This window comes from Oncorhynchus gorbuscha, linkage group LG21 (assembly GCF_021184085.1).
Source record: "Oncorhynchus gorbuscha isolate QuinsamMale2020 ecotype Even-year linkage group LG21, OgorEven_v1.0, whole genome shotgun sequence".
Taxonomy (NCBI): domain Eukaryota; kingdom Metazoa; phylum Chordata; class Actinopteri; order Salmoniformes; family Salmonidae; genus Oncorhynchus; species Oncorhynchus gorbuscha.
Window position 1 is genome coordinate 2,563,482 of NC_060193.1, and position 20,407 is coordinate 2,583,888.

Consider the following 20,407-nt stretch of genomic DNA (forward strand, 5'->3'; position numbering starts at 1 on the left):
CTGTCCTCTGGGATCTATTCTCTGGAATCTATTCTCTGGGATCTATTCTCTGGAATCTGTCCTCTGGGATCTATTCTCTGGAATCTATTCTCTGGGATCTATTCTCTGGAATCTATTCTCTGGGATCTATTCTCTGGAATCTGTCCTCTGGGATCTATTCTCTTGAATCTATTCTCTGGAATCTGTCCTCTGGGATCTATTCTCTGGAATCTATTCTCTGGGATCTATTCTCTGGAATCTGTCCTCTGGGATCTATTCTCTGGAATCTATTCTCTGGGATCTATTCTCTGGAATCTGTCCTCTGGGATCTATTCTCTGGAATCTATTCTCTGGGATCTATTCTCTGGAATCTGTCCTCTGGGATCTATTCTCTGGAATCTATTCTCTGGGATCTATTCTCTGGAATCTGTCCTATGGGATCTATTCTCTGGAATCTATTCTCTGGAATCTGTCCTCTGGGATCTATTCTCTGGAATCTATTCTCTGGGATCTATTCTCTGGGATCTGTCCTCTGGGATCTATTCTCTGGAATCTATTCTCTGGGATCTATTCTCTGGGATCTATTCTCTGGAATCTATTCTCTGGGATCTATTCTCTGGAATCTATTCTCTGGGATCTATTCTCTGGAATCTGTCCTCTGGGATCTATTCTCTGGAATCTGTCCTCTGGAATCTATTCTCTGGAATCTGTTGTCTAGGATCTATTCTCTGGAATCTGTTCTCTGGAATCTGTCCTCTGGGATCTATTCTCTGGAATCTGTCCTCTGGGATCTATTCTCTGGAATCTGTTGTCTGGGATCTATTCTCTGGAATCTGTCCTCTGGGATCTATTCTCTGGGATCTATTCTCTGGGATCTGTTCTCTGGGATCTGTTCTCTGGGATCTATTCTCTGGGATCTGTTCTCTGGGATCTATTCTCTGGAATCTGTCCTCTGGGATCTATTCTCTGGAATCTGTCCTCTGGAATCTATTCTCTGGAATCTGTTGTCTAGGATCTATTCTCTGGAATCTGTTCTCTGGAATCTGTCCTCTGGGATCTATTCTCTGGAATCTGTCCTCTGGGATCTATTCTCTGGAATCTGTTGTCTGGGATCTATTCTCTGGAATCTGTCCTCTGGGATCTATTCTCTGGGATCTATTCTCTGGGATCTATTCTCTGGGATCTGTTCTCTGGGATCTATTCTCTGGGATCAAATGTACATCTGGTGTATTATTTTCCCAAATAAATGCTAATAATTTCAGGTGACAGCCAAGCGCTTCCTGAACATGTACATGGAGATGTCAACAACCCTGGGGGACGCAGGAGGACTGGGGAAGGCCTATAAAGCCATAGCCAAGTCACTGGAGAGGTAGACTGGTAGTGCTGAGCCATTAACCACATTCGGTTATGTGTTTTGTTTTATGTGTGCCCAACGTGCCGTTTCTCTAGAGAGAAATCAAGTCCAGAATTATGTGAGACGCCTGGCTGAAGGGAGTTGTAGTTTTCATTAAGCAAATATTCAACCTAGTCCAGCGACAACACGTGATAATGAACTACATTGACCATAATCCATTGCGGCAGTTTTTTGGGGGGGGGGGGGGGGGCTTAGACAGACCAGAGAGGAAGATGTGAAGCGAGAGGTTTCACTCTCTCCAAAAATCTGTCCAAAATCTGTCCAATGCGTTTCTATGGGCTTATTTTGGGCTCCCATTGTTAGGGGGGAGACATGAGCATCTTGTCATTATATACAGATCTCTGGATGGATCCACTTTTACCCCTGTTAGGTTAGATACATACAGACCAGATATACCATCTAACAACAAGAGAGAGGGATCAACTGTTAGGTTAGATACATACAGACCAGATATACCATCTAACAACAAGAGAGAGGGATCCACTGTTAGGTTAGATACACACAGACCAGATATACCATCTAACAACAAGAGAGGGATCCACTGTTAGGTTAGATACATACAGACCAGATATACCATCTAACAACAAGAGAGGGATCCACTGTTAGGTTAGATACATACAGACCAGATATACCATCTAACAACAAGAGAGGGATCCACTGTTAGGTTAGATACACACAGACCAGATATACCATCTAACAACAAGAGAGAGGGATCCACTGTTAGGTTAGATACATACAGACCAGATATACCATCTAACAACAAGAGAGAGGGATCCACTGTTAGGTTAGATACACACAGACCAGATATACCATCTAACAACAAGAGAGAGGGATCCACTGTTAGGTTAGATACACACAGACCAGATATACCATCTAACAACAAGAGAGAGGGATCCACTGTTAGGTTAGATACATACAGACCAGATATACCATCTAACAACAAGAGAGAGGGATCCACTGTTAGGTTAGATACACACAGACCAGATATACCATCTAACAACAAGAGAGAGGGATCCACTGTTAGGTTAGATACACACAGACCAGATATACCATCTAACAACAAGAGAGAGGGATCCACTGTTAGGTTAGATACACACAGACCAGATATACCATCTAACAACAAGAGAGAGGATCCACTGTTAGGTTAGATACACACAGACCAGATATACCATCTAACAACAAGAGAGAGGGATCCACTGTTAGGTTAGATACACACAGACCAGATATACCATCTAACAACAAGAGAGAGGGATCCACTGTTAGGTTAGATACACACAGAGCAGATATACCATCTAACAACAAGAGAGAGGGATCCACTGTTAGGTTAGATACACACAGAGCAGATATACCATCTAACAACAAGAGAGAGGGATCCACTGTTAGGTTAGATACACACAGACCAGATATACCATCTAACAACAAGAGAGAGGATCCAGACTGTTAGGTTAGATACATACAGACCAGATATACCATCTAACAACAAGAGAGAGGGATCCACTGTTAGGTTAGATACACACAGACCAGATATACCATCTAACAACAAGAGAGAGGGATCCACTGTTAGGTTAGATACACACAGACCAGATATACCATCTAACAACAAGAGAGAGGGATCCACTTTTACCCCTGTTATGTTAGACAGGTGATTACTACAGACAGGTGATTACTACAGACAGGTGATTACTACAGACAGGTGATTACTACAGACAGGTGATTACTACAGACAGGTGATTACTACAGACAGGTGAATACTACAGACAGGTGATTACTACAGACAGGTGATTGCTACAGACAGGTGATTACTACAGACAGGTGATAGCTACAGACAGGTGATTACTACAGACAGGTGAATACTACAGACAGGTGATTACTACAGACAGGTGATTACTACAGACAGGTGATTACTACAGACAGGTGATTACTACAGACAGGTGAATACTACAGACAGGTGAATACTACAGACAGGTGATTACTACAGACAGGTGATTACTACAGACAGGTGATTACTACAGACAGGTGATTACTACAGACAGGTGATTACTACAGACAGGTGATTACTACAGACAGGTGATTACAACAGACAGGTGATTACTACAGACAGGTGATAGCTACAGACAGGTGATTACAACAGACAGGTGATTACAACAGACAGGTGATTACTACAGACAGGTGATTACTACAGACAGGTGACTACTACAGACAGGTGACTACTACAGACAGGTGACTACTACAGACAGGTGATTACTACAGACAGGTGATTACTACAGGCAGGTGACTGCTACAGACAGGTGACTACTAAAGACAGGTGATTACTACAGACAGGTGAATACTACAGACAGGTGAATACTACAGACAGGTGATTACTACAGACAGGTGATTACTACAGACAGGTGATTACTATAGACAGGTGATTACTACAGACAGGTGATTACTACAGACAGGTGATTACTACAGACAGGTGATTACTACAGACAGGTGACTGCTACAGACAGGTGATTGCTACAGACAGGTGACTGCTACAGACAGGTGATTGCTACAGACAGGTGACTGCTACAGACAGGTGATTACTATAGACAGGTGATTACTACAGACAGGTGAATACTACAGACAGGTGAATACTACAGACAGTTGAATACTACAGAGAGGTGATTACTACAGACAGGTGATTACTACAGACAGGTGATTGCTACAGAGAGGTGACTACTACAGACAGGTGATTACTACAGACAGGTGATTACTACAGACAGGTGATTACTACAGACAGGTGATTACTACAGACAGGTGATTGCTACAGACAGGTGACTACTACAGACAGGTGATTACTACAGACAGGTGATTACTACAGACAGGTGATTACTACAGACAGGTGATTGCTACAGAGAGGTGACTACTACAGACAGGTGATTGCTACAGAGAGGTGACTACTACAGACAGGTGATTACTACAGACAGGTGATTACTACAGAGAGGTGATTACAACAGACAGGTGATTACTACAGACAGGTGATAGCTACAGACAGGTGATTACTACAGACAGGTGATTACTACAGACAGGTGATTACTACAGAGAGGTGATTACAACAGACAGGTGATTACTACAGACAGGTGATTACTACAGACAGGTGATTACTACAGAGAGGTGATTACAACAGACAGGTGATTACTACAGACAGGTGATTACTACAGACAGGTGAATACTACAGACAGGTGAATACTACAGACAGGTGATTACTACAGACAGGTGATTACTACAGACAGGTGATTACTACAGACAGGTGAATACTACAGACAGGTGATTACTACAGACAGGTGATTACTACAGACAGGTGATTACTACAGACAGGTGATTACTACAGACAGGTGAATACTACAGACAGGTGAATACTACAGACAGGTGATTACTACAGAGAGGTGATTACTACAGACAGGTGATTACTACAGACAGGTGATTACTACAGAGAGGTGATTACAACAGACAGGTGATTACTACAGACAGGTGATTGCTACAGACAGGTGATTACTACAGACAGGTGATTACTACAGACAGGTGATTACTACAGACAGGTGATAGCTACAGACAGGTGATTACTACAGACAGGTGATTACTACAGACAGGTGATTACTACAGACAGGTGATTACTACAGACAGGTGACTACTACAGACAGGTGATAGCTACAGACAGGTGATTACTACAGACAGGTGATTACTACAGACAGGTGAATACTACAGACAGGTGATTACTACAGACAGGTGATAGCTACAGACAGGTGATTACTACAGACAGGTGATTACTACAGACAGGTGAATACTACAGACAGGTGATTACTACAGACAGGTGAATACTACAGACAGGTGATTACAACAGACAGGTGAATACTACAGACAGGTGATTACAACAGACAGGTGATTACTACAGACAGGTGATTACTACAGACAGGTGATTACTACAGACAGGTGATTACTACAGACAGGTGATTACTACAGACAGGTGAATACTACAGACAGGTGATAGCTACAGACAGGTGATTGCTACAGACAGGTGAATACTACAGACAGGTGATAGCTACAGACAGGTGATTATACAGACAGGTGATTACTACAGACAGGTGATTACAACAGACAGGTGATTACTACAGACAGGTGATTACAACAGACAGGTGATTACTACAGACAGGTGATTACTACAGACAGGTGATTACTACAGACAGGTGATTACTACAGACAGGTGATTACTACAGACAGGTGATTACAACAGACAGGTGATTACTACAGACAGGTGATTACTACAGACAGGTGATTACTACAGACAGGTGATTACTACAGACAGGTGAATACTACAGACAGGTGATAGCTACAGACAGGTGATAGCTACAGACAGGTGATTACTACAGACAGGTGAATACTACAGACAGGTGATAGCTACAGACAGGTGATTACTACAGACAGGTGATTACTACAGACAGGTGATTACTACAGACAGGTGATTACTACAGACAGGTGATTACTACAGACAGGTGAATACTACAGACAGGTGATAGCTACAGACAGGTGATTACTACAGACAGGTGAATACTACAGACAGGTGATAGCTACAGACAGGTGATTACTACAGACAGGTGATTACTACAGACAGGTGATTACTACAGACAGGTGATTACAACAGACAGGTGATTACTACAGACAGGTGATTACTACAGACAGGTGATTACTACAGACAGGTGATTACTACAGACAGGTGATTACTACAGACAGGTGATAGCTACAGACAGGTGATAGCTACAGACAGGTGATTACTACAGACAGGTGAATACTACAGACAGGTGATAGCTACAGACAGGTGATTACTACAGACAGGTGATTACTACAGACAGGTGATTACTACAGACAGGTGATTACAACAGACAGGTGAATACTACAGACAGGTGATTACAACAGACAGGTGATTACAACAGACAGGTGACTACTACAGACAGGTGATTACTACAGACAGGTGATTACTACAGACAGGTGACTACTACAGACAGGTGATTACTACAGACAGGTGACTGCTACAGACAGGTGATTACTACAGACAGGTGATTACTACAGACAGGTGATTACTACAGACCCCAATATGAACCTGACAGGGACAATGGAATGGTTTGAATGTTCATTAAAAAGCTCTAAATCATTGTAATTAATTATTTATAATTTATAATTATATTATATTTAATTAATTTAATGTTGTTAATGTTGAAAAACTATATTGAAACCGAAAATCTAAAACTGATTTAAAATTTTAATTATACCCCCTTTTTCGTGGTATCCCAATTGTTAGTAGCTACTATCTTGTCTCATCGCTACAACTCCCGTACGGGCTCGGGTGAGACGAAGGTCGTCGCCCCACGGACCGGTCGTGGCCGGCTGCGACAGAGCCTGGGCGCGAACGCAGAGTCTCTGGTGGCACAGCTAGCGCAGCGATGCAGTGCACTAGACCACTGCGCCACCCGGGAGGTTTATTAATAATCCAACCGAACCTACCTCATAAAGCACTAATCGCTCAGCACTATTTTACACACAAAGACACACACACACACAGAAGGATGGACGAACACACACAGACACGCTGAAAGACAGACACACACAGACATGCTGAAGGACAGACACACACAGACACACTGAAGGACAGACACACAGAGACACACTGAAGGACAGACACACTGAAGGACAGACACACACAGACACACTGAAAGACAGACACACTGAAGGACAGACACACACAGACGCACTGAAGGACAGACACACTGAAGGACAGACACACTGAAGGACAGACACACACAGACACGCTGAAGGACAGACACACACAAACACGCTGAAGGACAGACACACTGAAGGACAGACACACACAGACACGCTGAAGGACAGACACACACAGACACACTGAAGGACAGACACACTGAAGGACAGACACACACAGACACACTGAAGGACAGACACACACAGACACTGAAGGACAGACACACACAGACACACTGAAGGACAGACACACACAGACACGCTGAAGGACAGACACACACAGACACACTGAAGGACAGACACACTGAAGGACAGACACACACAGACACACTGAAGGACAGACACACACAGACACACTGAAAGACAGACACACACTGAAGGACAGACACACTGAAGGACAGACACACTGAAGGACAGACACACACAGACACACTGAAGGACAGACACACACAGACACACTGAAACACAGACACACACAGACACACTGAAGGACAGACACACACAGACACACTGAAGGACAGACACACTGAAGGACAGACACACACAGACACACTGAAGGACAGACACACACAGACACGCTGAAGGACAGACACACACTGAAGGACAGACACACTGAAGGACAGACACACACAGACACGCTGAAGGACAGACACACAGACACGCTGAAGGACAGACACACACACACAGACACACTGAAGGACAGACACACACAGACACACTGAAGGACAGACACACACAGACACGCTGAAGGACAGAAACGCTGAAGGACAGACATGCTGAAGGATAGACACACACAGACACACTGAAGGACAGACACACACAGACACACTGAAGGACAGACACACTGAAGGACAGACACACACAGACACACTGAAGGACAGACACACTGAAGGACAGACACACTGAAGGACAGACACACACAGACACGCTGAAGGACAGACACGCTGAAGGACAGACACGCTGAAGGACAGACACGCTGAAGGATAGACACACACAGACACGCTGAAGGACAGACATGCTGAAGGACAGACACGCTGAAGGACAGACACGCTGAAGGATAGACACACTGAAGGACAGACACACTGAAGGACAGACACGCTGAAACAGACACACACACCTGACAGTTTGTGTTGTTGGACCTTCGGTGGAAGGTTCCTATACAGTTTGTGTGTGTGTCCTAGTGAGGGGAAGCTGAGTGAGACGGTCCAGTATCTGGAGAAGTTTGCAGAGGTTTCCCAGGGCAACAACCAATACCACAACCTAGAGGAAGCATGCATGTGTCTAGGAGTCATCTTCAACTCTAGAGTAAGAGAGGGAGGGAGAGAGGGAGGGAGGGAGGGAGAGAGGGTGGGTGGGGAGGAGGGGGAGGGGAGTGGGGAGCGAGGGAGGGATGGGGAGAGCATGTGTCTAGGATGTATCTTCAAATCTAGAGGGGGGGAGGGAGGGGACAAAATAAGAATTCAGAGAGATGATATTTTACAATTTGACAACATGCATTTATTACACTTTTCAAATTAAGCATCCTCCCTACTCTCTGTCTATCCCCCTCTCTCTCTCTCTCTCTCGCTCTCTCTTTCTCTCCGTCTATCCCCTCTCTCTCTCTCTCTCTCTCTCTCTCTCTCTCTCTCTCTCTCTCTCTCTCTCTCTCTCTCTCTCTCTCTCTCTCTCTCTCTCTCTCTCTCTCTCTCTCTCTCTCTCTCTCTCTCTCTCTCTCTCTCTCTCTCTCTCTCTCTCTCTGTCTGTCTGTCTGTCTGTCTGTCTGTCTCTCTCTCACTCTCTCTCTGTCTCTCTCTCTCTCTCTCTGTCTGTCTGTCTGTCTGTCTCTCTCTCTCTCTCTCTCTCTCTCTCTCTCTCTCTCTCTCTGTCTCTCTGTCTCTCTGTCTCTCTCTCTCTCTCTCTCTCTCTCTCTCTCTCTCTCTCTCTCTCTGTCTCTCTCTCTGTCTCTCTCTCTGTCTCTCTCTCTGTCTCTCTCTCTGTCTCTGTCTCTCTGTCTCTCCATACACCCCCCTCTATCTCTCTCTCTCTGTCTATCCCCCTCTCTCTTTTCCTCTCTCTCTCTTCATCTATCCCCCTCTCGTATTCCTCTCTCTGTCTATCCCCCCTCTCTCTCTCTCTCTCTCTCTCTCTCTCTCTCTCTCTCTCTCTCTCTCTCTCTCTCTCTCTCTCTCTCTCTCTCTCTCTCTGTCTATCCCCCTCTCTCTTTCCCCCTCTCTCTCTCTCTCTCTCTCTGTCTCTCTCCGTCTATCCCCCTCTCATATTCCTCTCTCTCTGTCTATCTCCCCCCTCTCTCTCTCTCTGTCTATCCCCCTCTCTATTTTCCTCTCTCTCTCTCTCTCTCTCTCTCTCTCTCTCTCTCTCTCTCTCTCTCTCTCTCTCTCTCTCTATTCTCCGTCTCTCCCCCTGTCTATTCTTCTCTCTCTGTCTATCTCCCCTCTCTCTCTCTCTCTCTCTCTCTCTCTCTCTCTCTCTCTCTCTCTCTCTCTCTCTCTCTCTCTCTCTCTCTCTCTCTCTCTCACCCCTCACACTCTCTCCTCAGGGTCAGTACGAGAGAGGCTGTACGTACTTTGAACGGGGGTACGAGATCGCCCGTGACCTGGAGGAGGTCTCCCTGCTCCAGAGGGCTCAGGTATGATGCTCTTTCTATAAATAATGTGTAATAATAATAATCCCAGTGTGTGACATTGGGATCAACATCTCAAAATGGTTTGTGACAAAAAATAAAAACGATTTTCATGCAGCTTAGAAGAACACAAGTAATGCAAATTGTCCCATAACTCCACAACAACAGGACTATACATTCTATAAGCAGGGGTCATACTAACATTGACAAGTCAAATTCAATTACTTTCAGGGACTTTTTCAAGCAGTTAAAGGTCATTTTCAAAGACCTCAATGTTATACAATTGTATAATTTATATAATTGTACATATAGGGTCGAATATAAAATAACATGTAAAAAGTGTTTAAAAAAAAGTGCCATTATCACTTTAAGAATACTTCTTTAGGCCTTGATTTTCTAATTGACATTCTAATTGACATTCTAATTGACATTCTAATTGACATTCTAAGTGTTCTTACATTCTAAACTATGAGGTAATAATGTGGACATTGCCACTTTAAGAATACTTCTTTGGGCCTTGACATTCTAATTTAGATTTGAATTACTCTACCAACTAACCCTACACTCATTACCCTACCAACTAACCCTACACTCATTACCCTACCAACTAACCCTACACTCATTACCCTACCAACTAACCCTACACTCATTAAAACTCACCACCTCATTATCCTACCAACTAACCCACCACCTCATTATCCTACCAACTAACCCTACACTCATTAAAACCCACCACCTCATTATCCTACCAACTAACCCTACACTCATTACCCTACCAACTAACCCTACACTCATTAAAACTCACCACCTCATTATCCTACCAACTAACCCTACACTCATTACCCTACCAACTAACCCTACACTCATTAAAACTCACCACCTCATTATCCTACCAACTAACCCTACACTCATTAAAACTCACCACCTCATTATCCTACCAACTAACCCTACACTCATTAAAACCCACCACCTCATTACCCTACCATCAAAGTGGAAATATGCTTTTAGAAATGTTTACGAATTATTGAAAAATGTATAGCTGAAATGTCTTGAGTCAATCAGTATTCAACCCCTGTTGTTATGACAAACCTAAAATAAGGTCTGGAGTAAACATGTGCTCAACAAGTCACATAATAAGTTGCATGGACTCACTCTGTGTTCAATAATAGTGTTTAACATGATTATTAATGACTTCCTCATCTCTGTACCCCACACATACAATTATCTATCAGGTCCCTCATCTCTGTACCCCACACATACAATTATCTGTAAGGTCCCTCATCTCTGTACCCCACACATACAATTATCTGTAAGGTCCCTCATCTCTGTACCCCACACATACAATTATCTGTAAGGTCCCTCATCTCTGTACCCCACACATACAATTATCTGTAAGGTCCCTCATCTCTGTACCCCCACACATACAATTATCTGTAAGGTCCCTCAGTAGAGCAGTGAATTTCAAAGACAGATTCAACCACAAAGACCAGGGAGGTTTTTCCACAGCCTCACAAAGAAGGGCCCCTATTGGTAGATGGGTAAAAAATATAAAAGCAGACATTGAATATCCCTTTGAGCATGGTGAAGTTATTAATTACACTTTGGATGGTGTATCAATACACCCAGTCACTACAAAGATACAGGTGTCCTTCCTAACTCAGTTGCCAGAGAGGAAGGAAACCACTCAGGGATTGCACTGTGATGCCAATGGTGACTTTAAAACAATTACAGAGTTTAATGGCTGTGATAGGTAGAACACCGAGGATGGATCAACAACATTTTGGTTACTCCACAATACAAACCTAAATGACAGAGTGAAAACAATGAAGCCTGTACAGAATTGTGCATCTTGTTTGCTATAAGGCACTAAAGTAAAAAATGTGGCAAAGAAATTAACTTTATGTCCTGAATACAAAGCGTTATGTTTGGCACAAATCCAACACATCACTGAGTAACACTCTTCATATTTTTAAGCATGGTGGTGGCTGCATCATGTTATGGGTATGCTTGTCATCCATAACATGGATAAAAAGAAACGGAATACAGCTATAAGCACAGGCAAAATCCTAGAGGAGAACCTGGTGCAGTCTGCTTTCAGACAGACAATGGGGGACAAATTCACCTTTCAGCAGGACAACAACCTAAAACACAAGGCCAAATATATCCTGGAGTTGCTTACCAAGATGGCATTGAATGTTCCTGAGTGGCCTAGTTAGAAGTTTTGACTTAAATCCACTTTAAAACTATGGCAAGACTTAACTACCAACTTGACAGAACTTAAAGAATTTTAAAAAGAATAATGTGCAAATATTGTACAATCCAGGTGTGCAACGCTCTTAGACTCAACCAGAAAGACTCACAGCTGTAACCCCACCACCCACTAGAGAAATAGACAACTCATAAATGGATTGTGAGAAAGGTCCCTTACCTCTTAGTTTTGGCGCAGGAGTTGTCTTGTTGTTTCCCAACTCCGATATGGGTTCGGTCCTGCTGTAGCGATCCGGGGTCACGGCACCAAGAATAGTGGTGGAAAAATGACTCAGAAGGCAGTCCGATCTGAATATTCAAAAGCTTTATGACGAGCATGTATGCAAGGGGAAACTAGATAGAGTCACTCTTTGTTCTCACAGACATTTATACAGACCCAGGATGGGGAGGGGGGTTTCACATGTCCTTGGATTGAGTCGGGTGCTTCTGCTTATCACCACAGTTGGCCTAGAGAAAGACTAATCATACCAGGGACATGTCCACTCCCCCACACATCCTGGGACAACAGGAACCATTAAAGATCGTTTCACAGAAAGTTAGAACAGGACAGTTTAGAAACAGTTATATAACAGGCTGCTTATATTACAAAAGGGCAACTAAACTCAGCACTGTCAACTGCGTTTATTTTCAGCAAACTTAAAATGTGTAAATATTTTTATGAACATAACAAGATTCAACAACTGAGACATACATTTAACAAGTTCCGCAGACATGTGACTAACAGAACTGGAATAATGTGTCCCTGAACAAAGGGGGTGGGGGGGTCAAAATCAAAAGTAACAGTCAGTATCTGGTGTGGCCACCAGCTGCATTAAGTACTGCAGTGCATCTCCTCCTCATGGATTGCACCAGATTTGCCAGTTCTTGCTGTGAGATGTTAACCCACTCTTCCACTAAGGCACCTGCAAGTTCCCAGACATTTCTGGGGGGAATGGCCCTAGCCCTCACCCTCCGATCAAACAGGTCCCAGACGTGCTCAATGGGATTGAGATCCGGGCAGAAATGGAGGGCCATTCCCTTCGATCCAACAGGTCCCAGACGTGCTCAATGGGATTGAGATTCGGGCTCTTCGCTGGCCATGGCAGAACACTGGCATTCCTGTCTTGCAGGAACTCACACACAGAATGAGCAGTACGGCTGGTGGCATTGTCATGCTGGAGGGTCATGTCAGGATGAGCCTGCAGGAAGGGTACCACATGAGGGAGGAAGATGTCTTCCCTGTAACGCACAGCATTGAGACTGCCTGCAATGACAACAAGCTCAGTCCGATGATGCTGTGACACACCGCCCCAGACCATGATGGACCCTCCACCTCCAAATCGATCCCGCTCCAGAGTGCAGGCCTCGATGTAACACTCATTCCTTCGACGATAAACGCGAATCCGACCATCACCCCTGGTGAGACAAAACCACGACTCGTTAGTGAAGAACACATTTTGCCAGTCCTGTCTGGTCCAGCAACGGTGGGTTTGTGCCCATAGGCGACGTTGTTGCCGGTGATGTCTGGTGAGGACCTGCCTTACAACAGGCCAACAACCCCTCAGTCCAGCCTCTCTCAGCCTGTTACGGACAGTCTGAGCACTGATGGAGGGATTGTGCGTTCCTGGTGTAACTCGGGCAGTTGTTGTTGCCATCCTGTACCTGTCCCGCAGGTGTGATGTTCGGATGTACCAATCCTGTGCAGGTGTTGTTACACGTGGTCTGCCACTGCGAGGACGATCAGCTGTCCGCCCTGTCTCCCTGTAGCGCTGTTTTAGGCGTCTCACAGTACAGACATTGCAATGTATTGCCCTGGCCACATCTGCAGTCCTCATGCCTCCTTGCAGCCTAAGGCACGTTCATGCAGATGAGCAGGGACCCTGGGCATCTTTCTTTTGGTGTTTATCAGAGTCAGTAGAAAGGCCTCTTTAGTGTCCTAAGCTTTCATAACTGTGACCTTAATTGCCTACCGTCTGTAAGCTGTTAGTGTCTTAACGACCGTTCCACAGGTGCATGTTCATTAATTGTTTATGGTTCATTGAACAAGCATGGGAAACAGTGTTTAAACCCTTTACAATGAAGATCTGTGAAGTTATTTGGATTTTTACAAATTATCTTTGAAAGACAGGTTCCTGAAAAAAGGACGTTTCTTTTTTTGCTGAGTTTAGAAACAGAGCAACCTTACAGACGAGAGGGTTAGGCTAACCCTAACCCTAACCCTAACCCTAACCCTTATTGCTTATTTCACTCAGGGGTGTGAATACTTATGTAAATTCGATTTCTTTATTTAATTCTCAATGAATTAGCAAACATTTTCTAAAACCATGTTTTCACTTTGTCATTATGGAGTGTTGTGATGTCATTATGGAGTGTTGTGATGTCATTATGGAGTGTTGTGATGTCATTATGGAGTGTTGTGATGTCATTGGGGAGTGTGGTGATGTCATTATGGAGTGTTATGTGTGGATTGGTGTGAGCGAAACAATTTAATCCATTTTGAATTCAGGCTGTAACACAACTAAATGTGGAATAAGTCAATGGGTATGAAGACATTCTGAAGGGGATTTATCAACAGCCGTAACAAGTTGTCCAGCATAGGACACCCACACTGGCACCCTAGTTTATAGATAGACCCATATACATTATGGATGGGTCCCACACTGGCACCCTAGTTTATAGATAGACCCATATACATTATGGATGGGTCCCACACTGGCACCCTAGTTTATAGATAGACCCCATATACATTATGGATGGGTCCCAAATGGCACCCTAGTTTATAGATAGACCCATGATCCTTCTTATATAGTGGAAACAGCCTGTGTGACCAGGGCTGATAGGGGACACAGCCTACGTGACCAGGGCTGATAGGGGACACAGCCTATGTGACCAGGGCTGATAGGGGACACAGCCTATGTGACCAGGGCTGATAGGGGACACAGCCTACGTGACCAGGGCTGATAGGGGACACAGCCTACGTGACCAGGGCTGATAGGGGACACAGCCTACGTGACCAGGGCTGATAGGGGACACAGCCTATGTGACCAGGGCAGATAGGGGACACAGCCTATGTGACCAGGGCTGATAGGGGACACAGCCTATGTGACCAGGGCTGATAGGGGACACAGCCTATGTGACCAGGGCTGATAGGGGACACAGCCTATGTGACCAGGGCAGATAGAATATACAAGACAGAAGAATCTATGTATAGTCGTCACCATGGTTACATGGAAATGTACTTGGCATGTAAAGGCGATCCCGTCTGGGCCTGGTTCCTCCTCTAGGTTCCTCCTCTAGGTTCCTCCTCTAGGTTCCTTCCTAGGTTCCTTCCTAGGTTCCTCCTCTAGGTTCCTCCTCTAGGTTCCTCCTCTAGGTTCCTCCTCTAGGTTCCTTCTCTAGGTTCCTCCTCTAGGTTCCTCCTCTAGGTTCCTCCTCTAGGTTCCTTCCTAGGTTCCTCCTTCTAGGTTCCTCCTCTAGGTTCCTCCTCTAGGTTCCTCCTCTAGGTTCCTTCCTAGGTTCCTCCTCTAGGTTCCTCCTCTAGGTTCCTCCTCTAGGTTCCTTCCTAGGTTCCTCCTCTAGGTTCCTCCTCTAGGTTCCTCCTCTAGGTTCCTCCTCTAGGTTCCTTCCTAGGTTCCTCCTCTAGGTTCCTCCTCTAGGTTCCTCCTCTAGGTTCCTCCTCTATGTTCCTCCTCTAGGTTCCTCCTCTAGGTTCCTCCTCTAGGTTCCTGCCTTCTAGGGAGTTGTTCCTAGCCGCTGTCCTTCTGCCAACCTCTGCATTGCTGTCTCTTTTGGGGTGTTTTTTTTGGGCTGGGTATCTGTAAAAACAGTTTCTGAAAACTGCTGATGTAAAATAAAAGGAATTTATTTTTAAAAAAATAATGTTTTTTTCTTTTTTTCCCCCGATTGTGATTGTCAGGTGTTTGTGGGTAGTGCCCGTGCCTACAGTATGATCGGGAAGTACAGTCGTTCCATTGAGACGGCGTCACACAGTGACCTGCTACTCCTGACAGGCTGGAAGGAGAGCAGGCAGAACGTATTTACTGATACAACGGGATCAGCAGGTGAGTCTGGTTACGGGAGGGGTATTGCCTTGCCTTTTGAAATAGTGTAACGGATGTGAAACGTCTAGCCTAGTTAGCGGTGCGCGCTAAATAGCGTTTCAATCGGTGACGTCACTTGCTTTCCACGTATCATCTGTGTCGGTGCCATTTAAGGAAACGGCCATGTAGTGGAGGCCTTCAGAATAGAACGTTTTAATCCCTGTTGTCACTGGAGATAGTAGTTTAAATAGGCTAGTAGCATGTTCTACATTTCAAAACGTTTTCTACTGTTTTGCTCCCAAATGAACGTGACCCTGTTGTTTCCAACAGAGGGAAAGATATGAGGAGGAAGAGGAGGAGGAAGAGGAGGACCAGAGGAGAAGATGAAGTGCATGCTCTTATCACCGTGTTGATAATAATAAATAAAAAAAATCAAACTCTCTTCATAGCGAAGGTGTTTTATCTTTCGTTTTACAATCTGTAGGAACTATGAGAATAGAAAGGTCCAGAACTTTTGTGAAACATCTCAGCACATTTGGGGAAAAAATATGGAAATTAGAAATCAAAACTGGATGGTATTCGGAGATGGGGTGGCAGGTAGCCTAGTGGTTAGAGTGTAGAGGGGGTAGGGTAGCCTAGTGGTTAGAGTGTAGGGGTGGCAGGTAGCCTAGTGGTTAGAGTGTAGAGGAGGCAGGTATCCTAGTGGTTAGAGTGAAGAGGCGGTATGGTAGCCTAGTGGTTAGAGTGAAGAGGCGGTAGCCTAGTGGTAGCCTAGTGGTTAGAGTGAAGAGGCGGTATGGTAGCCTAGTGGTTAGAGTGAAGAGGCGGTATGGTAGCCTAGTGGTTAGAGTGTAGGGGCGGCAGGGTGGCCTAGTGGTTAGAGTTTAGAGGAGGTAGGTAGCCTAGTGGTTAGAGTGTAGAGGTGGTAGGGTGGCCTAGTGGTTAAAGTGTAGAGGGACGCAGGTAGCCTTGTGGTTAGAGTGTAGAGGAGGCAGGTAGCCTAGTGGTTAGAGTTTAGAGGAGGTAGGTAGCCTAGTGGTTAAAGTGTAGAGGTGGTAGGGTGGCCTAGTGGTTAAAGTGTAGAGGGACGCAGGTAGCCTTGTGGTTAGAGTGTAGAGGAGGCAGGTAGCCTAGTGGTTAGAGTGTAGAGGGAGGCAGGTAGCCTTGTGGTTAGAGTGTAGGGGCGGCAGGTAGCCTAGTGGTTAGAGTGTAGGGGCGGCAGGTAGCCAGGTGGTTAGAGCGTTGGACTAGTAACCGGAAGGTTACAAGATCAAATCCCTGAGTGGGACAAGGTAAAAAATCTGTCCCTGAACAGGCAGTTAACCCACTGGCCTGGGAACAGTGACTGAGATGGGAGGGGTTGAGGAGAGCTGAAGGATGGGACTGGATGGTGTTCAGAGATAGATGGGAGGGGTTGAGGGGAGCTGAAGGACTGGATGGTGTTTAGAGATAGATGGGAGGGGTTGAGGAGAGCTGAATGATGGGACTGGATGGTGTTCAGAGATAGATGGGAGGGGTTGAGGAGAGCTGAAGGATGGGACTGGATGGTGTTTAGAGATAGATGGGAGGGGTTGAGGGGAGCTGAAGGATGGGACTGGATGGTGTTTAGAGATAGATGGGAGGGGTTGAGGGGAGCTGAAGGATGGGACTGGATGGTGTTTAGAGATAGATGGGAGGGGTTGAGGGGAGCTGAAGGACTGGATGGTGTTCAGAGGTTGAGGGGAGCTGGGTGGGACCAAAAACAAACTAAATATACCTATTGTAAAATAGATTGTGTCTGTATAATGTATATAGTAGAAGCTGGAAGTGGAAGCCTAAGAGTTGTTGTCCATTAGTTTACTCCAGTTAGGAGAGGTGGTAGTATGCGAGAGTGAGTAGATTACTTTTAAATCTACCGGCGGACATCTTGGACACAATGCTCAGTTCCTGTCATACCTCAGATATTCCTATAATAGAGGTACAGTAAATGACTGTAAACTGCATATTGGGACTGTAAAAGCGTAATACCCATAATAGATGAACCATTCTCATTTCAAATAGCTAATCAAGGATACTAACATCGGAATCAAACGAGTGATAAGTCTGTTGTACGTAGTTGACTGTTATTTAAATAATAACTTTCAAAAGGAGATTTGAGCTGCGTTTTTATTACACTGTTGTGGACAGCCGTTCAACGCAGATGGAAAGAGGTACACGTTTACTACGGTGTTTACGCCAACGATTTGATCACGTGTCAGGAAGTAAACGAGACTTACGGTGTTTGCACTAGTTAACGCAGCCACAAAGTCAAAATTGACTCTATCGTCAAAATACATAAAACAAAAATTGTTGTTCTTAATTTAAGGTTAGGCATAAGGTTAGTAGTGTGGTTAATGTTATGGTTGAAGTTAGGGGTTCAAATCAGATTTTAAGAAGATAAACGGTAGAAATAGGCGGGGTTTATGACGTTGTGGCTGTAGTAACTAGTGACGAACACGTTACCGATCCGATTTCCGTTCTCCCGGCAGCAGGATAATATGCTGGCCACTCAGCCGCGGATTTTTTTCTTTTTCAAAACAAGTGTCCTCTATTGACGGGTTGGTTGTTTAGCATCAAAACTGACTGTACAACTATGGGGTAGCCAAGTGGTTAGAGTGTTGGGCCAGTAACCAAAAGGTTGCAGGATCAAATCCCTGAGCTGACAAAGTAAAAAGCTGTTGTTCTGCCCCTGAACAAGGCTGTCATTGTAAATAATAATTTGTTCTTAACTGACTTGCCTAGTTACATTTTTTAAATGAAAACAGATGGGGTTGGCTTAGATTGTTGACAACATGTAAACCCATGTTTTGTCTTCAATGTTTATTGAACTCATTAGTACATTTGCACAATGAACATTTGTCTCTCAAATACATTGTTACAGTTGTTGGTCCCATCTATCTCTGATCACCATCCAGTCCCACCCTTCAACTCCCCTCAACCCCTCCCATCTATCTCTGCTCCATTCAACCCCTCCCATCTATCTATCTCTGAAACACCATCCAGTCCCTTCAACTCCCTCAACCCCTCCCATCTATCTCTCAACACCATCCAGTCCCTTCAGCTCCATTCAACCCCTCCCATCTATCTCTCAACACCATCCAGTCCCTTCAGCTCCATTCAACCCCTCCCATCTATCTCTAAACACCATCCAGTCCCAGTCTTCAGCTCCCCTCAACCCCTCCCATCTATCTCTAAACACCATCCATTCCCATCCTTCAGCTCCATTCAACCCCTCCCATCTATCTCTGAACACCATCCAGTCCTTCAGCTCCCCTCAACCCCTCCCATCTATCTCTAAACACCATCCAGTCCTTCAGCTCTACTCAACCCCTCCCATCTATCTCTGTCCCATCACCATCCCATTCCCATCCATTCCCAGCTCCATTCAACCCCTCCCATCTATCTCTGAACACCATCCAGTCCTTCAGCTCCCCTCAACCCCTCCCATCTATCTCTAAACACCATCCAGTCCTTCAGCTCCCCTCAACCCCTCCCATCTATCTCTGAACACCATCCAGTCCCATCCTTCAACTCCCCTCAGTGGATTAGTTGTTGGTTAGCTATCTAGTGAATTTTATCATAGACGTTACTTCAGTCAAAACACCTCAAACCAAGACATGGTATCAAGAACAAAATCCAACGAGCTGAACCTGCGATTCCCCACATGGGATCTCCTTGTTGCCATCTGGCCATTCCGAGTCGCAACTCAGGACTTCTGAGGCCGACGTTGTCAACGAACCCATCTATATATGGTGTAACTTCATGGGGAACTGATGTTTTGAAATGTTTGTATTTAAAAAAACGTATTTGCAAAAATTACAGAGGTCCGGACCTCTGTGTTCTCATAGTCAGGGCCCTGCCAGTGACCAGTGGTAGACCTCTGTGTCCTCATAGTCAGGGCCCTGCCAGTAACCAGTGGTGGACCTCTGTGTCCTCATAGGGCCCTGCCAGTAACCAGTGGTGGACCTCTGTGTTCTCATAGTCAGGGCCCTGCCAGTAACCAGTGGTGGACCTCTGTGTTCTCATAGTCAGGGCCCTGCCAGTAACCAGTGGTAGACCTCTGTGTCCTCATAGTCAGGGCCCTGCCAGTAACCAGTGGTGGACCTCTGTGTCCTCATAGGGCCCTGCCAGTAACCAGTGGTAGACCTCTGTGTCCTCATAGTCAGGGCCCTGCCAGTAACCAGTGGTGTACCTCTGTGTTCTCATAGGGCCCTGCCAGTAACCAGTGGTGGACCTCTGTGTTCTCATAGGGCCCTGCCAGTAACCAGTGGTGGACCTCTGTGTCCTCATAGGACCCTGCCAGTAACCAGTGGT

At 45.2% G+C, this 20,407-nt stretch overlaps 1 protein-coding gene across 1 annotated transcript in view; it reads left to right on the forward strand.

Moving 5' to 3' along the window:
- The window catches only part of ttc29 (tetratricopeptide repeat domain 29), a 31,950-nt gene extending 15,312 nt beyond the window's left edge, over positions 1-16,638 (forward strand). Inside the window, exons 8-12 of the mRNA XM_046319713.1 lie at positions 1,242-1,348; positions 8,350-8,473; positions 9,705-9,794; positions 15,952-16,096; positions 16,406-16,638. Coding sequence (XP_046175669.1) covers positions 1,242-1,348; positions 8,350-8,473; positions 9,705-9,794; positions 15,952-16,096; positions 16,406-16,419 — 480 coding nt within the window. The 3' untranslated portion in view covers positions 16,420-16,638. The remainder of the gene's footprint in view (positions 1-1,241; positions 1,349-8,349; positions 8,474-9,704; positions 9,795-15,951; positions 16,097-16,405) is intronic.
- Positions 16,639-20,407: the final 3,769 nt, after the last annotated feature.